At 44.3% G+C, this 12,920-nt stretch overlaps 1 protein-coding gene across 2 annotated transcripts in view; it reads left to right on the top strand.

Moving 5' to 3' along the window:
- slc39a11 (solute carrier family 39, member 11) overlaps positions 1–12,920 on the top strand; it is a 156,011-nt gene that overhangs the window by 12,920 nt on the left and 130,171 nt on the right. For both annotated transcript variants that reach the window (XM_029706240.1, XM_029706235.1), the window contains exon 4: positions 11,357–11,515. In XM_029706240.1, the coding sequence (XP_029562100.1) occupies positions 11,357–11,515 (159 nt within the window). The remainder of the gene's footprint in view (positions 1–11,356; positions 11,516–12,920) is intronic.

Below are 12,920 nucleotides of genomic sequence, written 5' to 3'. Positions count from 1 at the left end.
TGTCTGTGAGCTGAAGCTGAAGCACAGCTGCGTCATGCAGCAAGACAATGAACCAAAACACACACTCAAGTCTATATGAAAATGGCTGAAAAGCAACACATTTGAAGTTTTGGAATGGTCTAGTCAGACCTAACCACAATTGAGATGATGTGGCAGGACTTGAAACGAGCAGTTCATACTTGAAAACCCACACATGTCGTAGAGTTACTGCAGTTTTGCACGGATGAGTGGGCCAAAATTCCTCCCCAACGACGTGAGAGACTAATCAACAACTACAGGAAGCGTTTGGTTGGAGTCATTGCAGCTAAAGGTGGCACAACCTGTTATTGAGTGTAAGGGGGCAATTACTTTTTCACAAAGGGGCGTTGGGTGTTGCATAACTTTGTTTATGAAATAGATTCAAAAAGTTTAGTTGTTGTGCTATTTGTTTACTCAGGCTCCCTTTATCTAATATTAGGTTTTGGTTGAAGATCTGATTAACATTCAGTATTAAAATATGCAAAAGTAGAGATCTTTTTCACGGCACTGTATCATGCCCTCTGAAGTGCGATCAACGTGGCAACCAAGCTATGTGCAGCTCAGTCATACAACACAATAAGTATTTGTTCAAAGAGAATGATATCTTCGTGATAGGTTTGATCATACACATTTTCACCAGCTATTTTCATAGCTACATCGCAACACCGTATCAGTGTATCAGACCTCTGAAACTAGCATCCATTATTCTCACCTTGATACCTGAGGCTTGTTGAGACCTTAGGCTGAGAGAGAAATGACGCTCGGCTCCGGATCGTACAGGAAGGTCGTCCATGCTTCAAAATCTCGAGGACTCCACTGTCGCAGCCAATTTCTCAGATGGCTTTTTTTGTGTAAGCCATAAGGCCGCGAGATCTCTTGGGGGAAATTAATACAGCCTACGTCTCCCTAGTCTACGGACCCCAGACCAAGTCTAAGGCACTGTAATTGGCAGCGAAACGCTCAGGTGGAATTGCCAATTTTCCTCCGAGATGTCCGACCCAGGGAGACCAGAGCCATATTACCAATAGGGGACTGATTATGCCGCTACATGCTTCAGACTACTTCCTGTCCTCGAGCAACAGGTGACTCCAAACCAATCATCTATTTCTTGCCAAGACCTCCATGACAAGGACACCTCGTTGCTGTGTGGTGTAACTGACTGAGCAATATAATTGACCCCAGATTTATACATATAATTGACCCCATTTCTCCTCCACCCAGGGTGAGGAAGAATATCACGTTGAAATAATAATTGCAAAAATATCTCTGTGTTCAACCAGGTGACTTTGTCACCATCGTTTGTGGAGCCCCTTTGATGAAAGACAATGAGGAAGAGCACGTTCACTGTTCAGTCCCTAAAACCTTATTTGAGTTATATAATTGACCCCAGATATACTGTGGAGATGTGCCCTCTTTCCTCCACCCAGGGTGAGGAAAAATGTCTGTGTGACTCTGCCATTGCCAGTGGAGCCTCTGTTGCTGATAATGATAGTCGACAACGAAAAGCCTCAGTGTTCACTTTTTCAGTCCCCAAAACCTGAGAGCGAGACTAGATATCTAAATAATTGATGCAGCAGGAAGGAAGTCAGGGTAACACAAAAAACAACTCCGTATTGTGAAGAACTAATCACTTCCCCAGACAGACTGACTGACGGAGCTGCCTGTTGAAGCTTGCCTGTCGCAGCCAGCCGTTGATGGAATAACGGCTGTCATCAATAACAAATCAAGGCTTTTTGTCTGCCAGAAGTTAACTTTAAAACTGGTGGCTCCATTTGAGAAAAGAAAATGGCGTAATAATTGGATGAATATGCAGAAGTCAGACAAACCCAGCCAATAGCTCAGAGCCCCAACCTGTTCAAGTCTTAACACATTGCACACTGTTTAATAAGATGAATTAAGAGTTCAGGCTCTAGGTCATTAGACTACCTCTATATGAGAGCGAGGGAGAGGTCTGATTACAGTAAGTCTTTAGGGTGGTTAAAGAGCATTGGCGTTGAGTGTGACAGTCTACAAGTGTTCATCTAGTTGAGTTCACCCAAGATCATGTGGTTTAGATACAGTACTGAAGACTGTAAGACTGTCATTCAAATAAGGTGTGACCAACCAATCTCACACCTTTTTAGCTGAGGTTCTGGTTGGGGTTGGTGCTCTCTGGATGGAGCAAATAGGTAGTTCATTGGCAGCTGAGTTCAGGTGAGGCCGAAGTAATGTTAATCGATACCACAGTGGGTTAATTGAAATGACACAAGTGAGTCTCTCTGTGCAGACACTATTGTCATCTCTGCGGCCATGTAACCAAGGCCATCTTATTTATTTGAAACTCATTGGGTTATTTTCAGCCCATTATTGAAAGTATGAGGTAGTAGATTGTGAATATTTTCTTCCCATTATGACCAGATACTATCGCTGGCTATGTTTGAGATTCTTTCCCCTTTGTAATGAACTGTGTAGTTTGGTCCTCCTAATCCAATAATTGTTATATTTTTTTCTTCTCTATCTGCAATTTTTAAACCATAATAAATAAAAATCGCTTTAAATTTTTTTGGGGCGGTGTCCACACACACTTAACTCTGGTTTGAGTTAGGTTACCAGCAACACTAAAAGTGCATTTTTTTGTGGCATTTTAAACAGTTTTACAGTGAAGTAATTTACGCTGTTATTGGTCTTTCTATAAACTAGTGTTCCAGTGAGGATTTCCTACACTGGACAACTTTTTACACCTGTTGATAAGTCATTGATAATAATCTGCATTAAAAAAAATATATATATTGCATTAAGATATTAGTGGGGAACATAAAGAAACATCCTCTCACTGTCAACTGTGTTTTATTTTCAGCAAACTTAACATGTGTAAATATTTGTATGAACAAAACAAAATTCAACAACTGAGACATAAACTGAACAAGTTCCACAAACATGTGACTAACAGAAATGGAATAATGTGTCCCTGAACAAAGGGGGGGTCAAAATTAAAACTAACAGTCAGTATCTGGTGTGGCCACCAGCTGCATTAAGTACTGCAGTGCATCTCCTTCTCATGGACTGTGCCAGATTTGCCAGTTCTTGCTGTGAGATGTTACCCCACTCTTCCACCAAGGCACCTGCAAGTTCCCTGACATTTCTGGGGGGAATGGCCCTAGCCCTCACCCTCCCATCCAACAGGTCTCAGACGTGCTCAATGGGATTGAGATCTGGGCTCTTCCCTGGCCATGGCAGAACACTGACATTCCTGTCTTGCAGGAAATCACGCACAGAACGAGCAGTATGGCTGGTGGCATTGTCATGCTGGAGGGTCATGTCAGGATGAGCCTGCAGGAAGGGTACCACATGAGGGAGGAGGATGTCTTCCCTTTAACGCACAGCATTGAGACTGTCTGCAATGACAACAAGCTCAGTCCGATGATGCTGTGACACACCGCCCCAGACCATGACAGACCCTCCACCTCCAAATCGATCCCGCTCCAGAGTACAGGCCTCAGTGTAACACTCATTCCTTCGGCGATAAACGCGAATCCGACCATCACCCCTGGTGAGACAAAACCGCGACTCATCAGTGAAGGGCACTTTTTGCCAGTCCGGTCTGGTCCAGCGACGGTGGGTTTGAGCCCATAGGCGATGTTGTTGCCGGTGATGTCTAGTGAGGACCTGCCTTACAACAGGCCTACAAGCTCTCAATCCAGCCTCTCTCAGCTTATTGCGGACAGTCTGAGCACTGATGGAGGGATTGTGCGTTCCTGGTGTGTTCCTGGTGTAACTTGGGCAGTTGTTGTTGCCATCTTGTAGCTGTCCCGCAGGTTTGATGTTCGGATGTACCGATCCTGTGCAGGTGTTGTTACACGTGGTTTGCCATTGCGAGGACGATCAGCTGTCCGTCCTGTCCCCCTGTAGCGCTGTCTTAGGCGTCGCACAGTATGGACATTGCAATTTATTGCTCTGGCCACATCTGCAGTCCTCATGACTCCTTGCAGCATGCCTAAGGGACGTTCACGGCATCTTTCTTTAGGTGTTTTTCAGAGTCAGTAGAAAGGCCTCTTTAGTGTCCTAAGTTTTCATAACTGTGACCTTAATTGCCTACCTTCTGTAAGCTGTTAGTGTCTTAACGACCGTTCCACAGGTGCATGTTCATTAATTGTTTATGGTTCATTGAACAGGCATGGGAAACAGTGTTTAAACCCTTTACAACAGTGGTTCTTAACCTGGGTTCGATCGAACCCCAGGGGTTCGGTGAGTCAGTCTCAGGGGTTCGGCGGAGGTCAAGACACACCCCCGACTCATATGATCCGTGATGACACGCCCCGCTTGGCCATCATTGGCTGCAGGTGATCACGCAACATCGCTTGGCCTATCTGTGCTGCAGGGAATTTGGCGCGCTCAGTAGTCGAATTGTGACTGTCGTGATGGTACGTCGTGTGATTTCTTTCTTAATATTTTAATCCCTTCATACTATGTCGAGCAAAAAAAGAAAGTGGTCGGACGAATATGTACAATATGGATTCACATGTATAACGGAACGTGATGAGAGTCAGCGTCCTAACTGCATGATTTGCAATGCCAAGTTGAGCAATTCTAGTCTAGCACCGGCAAAACTAAGAGAACACTTCCTTAAGCTGCATGGAGATGGACAATACAAGAACACAACGCTCGCTGAATTCAAGGTGAAGAGAGCCAGATTCGATGAAAAGGCTACTCTGCCTGTTCTCGGCTTTGTACCCATCAACAAACCGATCCTCACAGCATCGTACGAAGTTGCTTACCTGATCGCAAAGCAGGGCAAACCACACACCATTGGTGAAACACTCATAAAACCAGCTGTGTTGAAGATGGCGAATATCATGCTGGGAAAAGCGGCTGAAGTTAAGTTATCCCAAATTCCTCTTTCAAATGACACCATTAGCGACAGAATAGAGGACATGAGCAAAGACATCTTGGCTCAAGTAGTTGCAGATCTGATTTCATGCCCGGCAAAATTCAGCCTTCAACTCAACGAGACCACAGACGTTTCCAATCTATGCCAGCTTGCTGTATTTGTGCGCTATGTGAAAGACGACGTAATAAAGTAAGATTTTTTATTTTGTAAGCCTCTTACGACAACAACTAAGGCAGCCGATGTGAAGAAACTTGTGGATGACTTCTTCAAAGACAACAATCTTTCGTGGGATATGGTTTCTGCAGTTTGTTCGGACGGAGCTCCAGTCATGCTGGGAAGAAAGTCTGGTTTTGGTGCGCTAGTGAAAGCCGATGCACCACACATCATTGTTACGCATTGTATTCTGCACAGGCATGCGTTGGCAACAAAAACCTTGCCTCCAAAACTGGCAGAAGTATTAAAAATTGTAGTGGAATGCGTGAACTATGTGCGAAATAGTGCTTTGAGGCACCGCATCTTCAGTGAGCTGTGTAAAGAAATGGGCTCTGAATTCGCGGTACTTCTGTACCATTCTAACGTTCGGTGGTTATCCCGGGGACAGGTGCTGAATCGTGTTTTTGCCGTGCGTGTGGAATTAGCCCTGTTTTTGCAAGAGCACCAAATATCGTCATGCAGAGTTCATTCTCATTTTAGCGTACATGGCTGATATCTTCGCAGCTCTCAATCAACAGATGCAGGGCGGTGGAGTCAACATCATCGAAGCGGAAGAAAACCTGAAGGCTTTTCAAAAAAAGCTACCGTTATGGAAACGACGAACAGAGAACGATAACTTCGCAAACTCTCCCCTGCTGGACGACTGTGTAAGTAAGATCGAAGATGTATCTGGAATCGGAGACATTTCTGTACCCGCGGAACTGAAGCAAGCAATTGCCACGCACTTAGATGAGCTTGCAAAGTCTCTCGACGGATACTTCCCTACAAGAGAGTCATATCCAGCATGGGTGAGACAGCCGTTCACGTTTAGTGTTGAGACAACAGATGTCAATGATGAATACCGATGAAATCATTGAAATTCAGCAGAGCCAGGTTCAACAGCAACTCTTCAGAACAACAACGCTCTCAACGTTTTGGTGTCAACAAATGGTAACGTACCCTGTTATTGCTAAGAAAGCTCTGGAGATTTTCATACCGTTTGTTACAACATATCTTTGCGAGCAATCCTTTTCGAGGATGCTGGACATAAAAACGAAGAAAAGGAACAGACTTTGTTGCGAAAATGACATGAGAGTGGCACTTGCCAAGGTGAAGCCGCGCATTTCTGAACTGGTCTCTGAAAGGCAACAGCAGAAGTCACACTGATTTGCAGTAAATATTCATTTTTATGTTTTTGTTTTTGTGTGAAAATCATGTTTTAATGGTTTTGTTCTTTGAACACTGATGTTGATGCACGGTTCATTTTGTGCACCAGTAAAATATATACTTATGTTTTGAATTTTATTTTTCCAATTAAGAAGGGTTCGGTGAATGCGCATATGAAACTGGTGGGGGTCAGTACCTCCAAGGTTAAGAACCACTGCTTTACAATGAAGATCTGTGAAGTTATTTGGATTTTTACGAATTCTCTTTGAAAAACAGGGTCCTGAAAAAGGGACGTTTCTTTTTTTGCTGAGTTTTGCTAAATTCAAGAAAATTCACAATTTGATTGAAAACATATGTTTAAACCTTTCTCATGGTTGGTGTCTTAACGGATTCGTCCAAAATCGTGTGACCTAAAACATTACTTTTCTGTCATTGCATTTTTGGCAGTGTAAGTTGCTTTTTTACCACATATTATGCATTAATTAGTTCAATTAGACAACTTGAACCTTGTAAGAATCCTGGATCTGTCTCACGGACAGTTTTTTTGTATAGAGATGGCAGAAATGCAGTGTAACTATGTAACGTTTTGTGTCTCCTTATGTTACGGGGTGAAAACATTTCATAGGCACACAAATCCCCCAAAATGTATGCGATTGCAGAAATCGAATGGTTTTAACCCGAAAGAGTCACCTTACCTTGATACTTGTTGAATGTGCATTTGGTGATATTTTCACACATCATCTGAATATTCTGAATGACAGTCAAGTGACGAACAGCTGTTGTGATTGTGCATGCGATGCAACAACACCCCAATTGCTGGGAAAAAGGTGTTTGAGTAACGTCGAGAATAGTTTGGTGTCTCATTCGTTACGCTGGTTGATGACAATTGTGCTTGGATCTAATATCCCTTGCGAATTGATGTTGATCATCTGTTATCTGCTTGATTTACAGCAGGGTCTAGTTAGATTTAACAGAGGAAGCATAAAGGTAATGAGCTTGTTTTCCATATGTTTTTGTAACTCGGATTGGACACAGACTCTACTGTGCGCAATTGTGTAGGATAGACTATTGCACAACACCTAACGCTATTCCTATTAATTATTATGGATATAATGACAACAAATTATACTGAACATAAATATAAACTCAACTTAGAAACTGTTGGTCCCATCTTTTATGAGCTGAAATAAAAGATCCCAGAAATGTCCAAATGCACAAAAAGCTTATTTCTCAGATTTTGTGCACAAATCTGTTTACATCCCTGTTTGTGAGCATTTTTCCTTTGCCAATATAATCCATCCACCTGACAGGTGTGGTATATCAAGTAGCTGATTAAACAGCATGATCATTAGGCAAGTGTACCTTGTGCTGGGGACAATAAAATGCCTCTCTAAAATGTGCAGTTTTGTCTCAACCCAATGCCACAGGTGTCTCACGTGTTGAGGGAGCTCGCAATTGGCATGCTGACTGCAGGAATGTCCACCAGAGCTGTTGCCAGATAATTTAATGTTAATTTCTCTACCATAAGTCACTGCCAACCTGGTTTTAGAAAATTAAAGAGTACGTATGACTAATACAATTTGATTTGATGTCAACGTTGTGAACAGAGTGCCCCGTGGTGGTGGTGGGGTTATGGTATGGGCTGGCATAAGCTACAGACAACGAACACAATTGCATTTTATTGATGGCAATTTGTATGCACAGAGATACCGTGACGAGACCCTGAGGCCCATTGTCGTGCCATTTTTCCGCCGCCGTCACGTTTCAGCATGATATTGCACGGCCCCATGTTGCAAGGATCTGTACAGAATTCCTAGAAGCTGAAAATGTCCCAGTTCTTCCATGGCCTGCATACTCACCAGACATATCACCCATTGAGCATGTTTGAGATTCTCTGGATCGAGGTGTACGACTGCGTGTTCCAGTTCCTGCCAATATTCAGCAACTTCGCACAGCCATTGAAAAAGAGTGGGACAACATTCCAGAGGCCACAATCTGCAGCCTGATCAACTCTATGCAAAATCTATGTATTAGGGCCTAATACATTTATTTTAATTGACTGATTTCCTGATATGAACTGTAACTAAATCTTTGTATGTTGTGTTTATATTTTTGTTCAGTATACATATCCTAGTGGGCTTAATCACAACATGATCTGGTAATGAAATTACATAGATTTTGTTTTCCATCTTAGTCCTGCAGTTTTAAACAACAGAAGTAGCCTACTTCAACTTGAATTTGGAGTACTGAAATAGCCTACCTTGAAAATCAGACGTCTCCTCAATTTGGTGCTTGAAAAGTCTTTGTAATTATTGTAGCCAATTTTAAAATTCTCCTGCTCCCTTATAATTATCCGCAATTTAATTTTTGATCCGTTTTTGTGAGAGATGTGGCCATTTTTGTTAGTTTAGATATCTGTTTGGATGTCAACCCACCACCTCAAGCTCAACATTGACAAGACAGAGATGCTCTTCATCCCGAGGATGGCCTGCCTGCTCAAAGACCTCTTCATCAAGTTTGACAACTCCACAGTGTTGCCCTCCCAGAGTGCAAAGAACCTTGGCGTGAACCTGGACAACACCCTGTCATTCTCTGCAACATCAGAGCAGTGACTCGTTCATGCTCTACAACATCCGTAGAGTACGACCTCACACAGGAAGGGTCGCAGGTCCTCATCCAGGCACTTGTCAGCTCCCGTCTAGACTACTGCAACTCGCTTTTGGATGGGCTCCCTGCTTGTGCCATCAAACCACTGCAACTTATGCAGAACGGCAGCCCGCCTGGTGTCCAACCTTCCCAAGTTCTCCCATGTCACCACGCTCCTCCGCACAGTCCACTGACCTCCAGTCAAAGCTCACATCCACTTCAAGACCACGGTGTTTACCTATGGAACAGCAAGAGGAACTGCCCCACCCCCCCAACTTCAGGCTTTGCTCAATCCCTACACCCCAATCCGAGCACTCCGTTCTGCCACCGCTGGTCTTTTGGCCCTCCTACTCAGCCCAGTTCAAGCTCTTCTCAGTCCTGCCACCCAAATGGTGGAACCAGCTTCTCCCTGAAGCTAGAATAGCAGAGTCCCTGCTCATCTTCCGAACCCACCTGAAACCCTACCTCTTCAAAGACTATCTAAAAAATATCCCCCTCCGTAAATGCATCCAACGAGTGTGTAGTCACTAGCTTGATGTAGTCATTGGGTGTTAGGAGTATGGGATCAAATACTAAACTTCTAACGACTTGAATTTTGTCCAAATACTTAAGACATTATCAATTTTCTTTATACTTTTATTTAACTAGGTAAGTCATTTAAGAACAAATTCTTATTTACAATGACTGCCTACTGGGGAACAATGGGTTAACTGCCTTGTTCAGGGGCAGAATGACAGTTTTTTTTTACCTTGTCACCTCTGGGATTCGATCCAGCAACCTTTCGGTTACTGGCCCAACGCTCTATCCACTAGGCTACCTGCCGCCCCAAAATGGGGGGACTAGATATTTAAAGTGCATTTCTAAACGGTAAAAAAAACGGGTGAAAAAGAAATGTATGAAATACACTAAAATAAAAAGTGACATTCTAAACTGTTACTTCATATGAAACATTTGATCTCAAATTCAAAAATGCTCGAGTAAAGAGACAAATGTAAAATGTTAGCTTCACTGTCTAAATGCGTACGAAGGGCAATGCGCATGGAATGACAATACTAAGTGTTAAGTTATTTTGGTAGCTGCTAGTGGGGTGCATGAAGTCAGATGATATGAATCATACTATGGTTGGTTGTCAGCCTTCACCATACTGTACATGTGCATTGGTGAGCTCCACACAAGGGATTGATTTGCCTTTTCTCACTAGTGCAGCTGTGTCGTGTGTTCTAGTATGTAAATGCTAATTGTTCCAGATTGAGGGTAATTAACATGATCACGAACCTCTAATCGACCCATAAGCTTCACTTCATTAGGCAGAGAAGTGCATGATGGGGTGTGTGTTTTATAGGACCACTGCAATATCCTTGCCTGCGAACAGTGTTTAAATATGGACATTATTTGAGCCCACTGGCGGCACTATGAACAAACAAGTCGTATCGATGACTCAGAATTAGGTCTTAATCCATTGCCTGAAGTGAGTCGGCTGGTAACCAATTCTATTTTTGCCATGGGTGTTATCCAATGCTATTATTTTTGTTCACAGAGGAGCTAGGATAATGCCATCGGTGAGACCGAAACTCAACGGCAACACACACTTCTCTCCGTGGGCTTTGCTTCTCATTATTCCTTTGCTGTGCCCTAGTGGAAGGTTGAATTAATGAGTCTTTGATCAAGCTATTGGGAAGTAGTGTGTTGGATGCTCTGAGGCTGGCGGCCTTTGTGGAGGTTTCCTTTGAACTGAACAGTGCGGTGTACACACTCACACTCCCCGATGGCTCAGGAGGAGCGAGGACCGAAACCCCAGACGTGTGTATGCATTATTCAATCATCCACCCCGTGTACTGTGGAAAGTGCCAAGGCATATAGGGATTGTGTGTGTGTGTGTGTGTGTGTGTGTGACGTATCCCAGACGACTATTGGGTGGGTGGGTGGGCTGGGTGTGGGTGGGGGGGTGGGTGGGTGGGTGTGTGTGTGTGTGTGTGTGTGTGAAATCAAATCTTCCATGGGTAAACTGAGACATCTCCAGTGACGAGGTCTAGGAGCATTGTGCTTCCCCTCCAGTTACTGTACACTCAAAATTCATCACTCAAAGGAAACTCTCCACAGAGTCACAGTTGCAGACTTGGAAAGTCTTATCTCTTTAGCAAGATTTCTTCAGGCCTTTTTTCAATTTTGGAGGCATTGTTTATTTTTTGCCCTCTGCCCCCTTTCGTTATTTGTGCTACTGCATTCAATTCATGCCCTCATTTCAAATGTTTCTGAGGGAATGGGGTCACCTTTCATTCCCCAACATCCCCGTTCCAAAAGAGTGAGATCCCCCGTGGACATTTTCTATAGTCTTTCTGTTTTGGTGAACATTGGGGTGTTTTGACGCCAACTGAACGTTCCCACTCGGAGTTGAAGCCTGACTCACTGAACACAGCAGATAATAATTCCCGCTAACTGTGACTTCCCTTTTTGTTTCTCCCTCAGGTGATGTTAGCGGCGTCCTATTGGTCGTTGCTGGCTCCGGCCATAGACATGGCGGAGGATTCGGGGAAGTACGGCTCGTTTGCCTTCGTCCCCGTGGCGGTGGGCTTCGCCCTGGGAGCGGCCTTTGTGTACCTGGCTGACCTCATGATGCCTGCTCTGGTGAGTCCTGCTGCTGCATCCTCCTGGAGAGGAACTTTCTTCACACATACATAGCACTCTGACATGCCATGTCAAACACAATAGCCTAAAAAGTTGGCCTCAATACACTGTTTAAATTGTGCATAAACCACAGGTAATATAGGTCTACCTGTTGGAAATGTGGTGTAGGCGGTACAGGATAAGGGATGGAGGGAGCCATCCCACTACTGCCTGGTCCTTCCAGACAGTAGTGACGTGAGAGAGTGGTTTGAAGCCCATTAAGTGTAATCACTCAGGCAATTACAGGTTTTCTGCTTCACCAAGTCACAACAACCTATTTTTTACATGGCAGTGGATGCTCCCATTTAAATTAGGTTATATGATACTGTTAAACACAGTGGTTTCCGTTCTGCACTAGCTCAGTGGGAGTACCACTGATCAATTTATCAAAAATGTAAGTAGGATGTTGCAATGAGCCCAAGTTGGGCTCAAGGTTAAGTTTGCAGTTGGTGGTCAATTGATGTAAGCTAAACTGAAAGTAGGCTATTTGTTAAACTACATCCTAACACCCCATATTCTTCCACAGTGATTAGACATAATCACAAATCATTACAGTGGTCCTCACCATCTCCTTCCCCCCTTCCTCCTCATCCGCTTCCTCCCCCTCCTGCTCCTCCTCCTTTTTCTCTACCTCCTCCACCTACTCTCCTCCTCCTCATCTCCTCTGGTTTCCCCAGTGTGGACAGTGGGAGGACAGAGCAGCGTAGAAATGGGGAGGGGGAGATGTGGGGGTCTTGGCGGGGGGCCAGGGTGCCCCCTTTGGGGGTCGGACCGGGCTGTTTGGACAGCTGCTGGTGTCACTTTTACTGGCTCCTAAGCAAACACTGGGTCCTGAATGAGAGAGGGAAGAGCAGAACACTAGAGAAGGCAGTGCTAGCCTAGCAGCAGCAGCAGCAACAGCAGCACCCAAGTCTGTCAACCCCCTACTGAACCCCTTCAACCTGGTGATAAGCGCTGCCCTGTTCCTGGAACTCTCTGCATCTATCTCTCTGGCTTTCTCTCCCCTATCAAAGCTACAGTTTCCCTAGTCCCGGTCTTTTGTGTGCCAGCAGCGTCTCTAGGATAAGGGGAAACAAACGCCAGGAGGTTGGGTGACGGTGGAGCAAGCTGTTGCAGGATTAAGTGTCATAGGACCAAGCACAGTATCTCAGTATCTGAAGGCAAGCTCTTTGTCAGGGAGATGCTACTGACTTAACTGGACCTGGTCAAACAATAGCTAGGCCTGCATCTTTTTCTCAGACTATTTAGTACATTGCACATCTGCTCACCTCTGCACATCTCTCCTCTCTAAAAGAACATCCTTCTAGACTTGATTAAGCTATCCAGCCAGGTAGCTGGGTTGACTGGAGTTTCTATGATGTTAGCT

This window comes from Salmo trutta, chromosome 2 (genome assembly GCF_901001165.1).
Source record: "Salmo trutta chromosome 2, fSalTru1.1, whole genome shotgun sequence".
Taxonomy (NCBI): domain Eukaryota; kingdom Metazoa; phylum Chordata; class Actinopteri; order Salmoniformes; family Salmonidae; genus Salmo; species Salmo trutta.
This window is presented reverse-complemented; position numbering and strand designations above follow the sequence as displayed.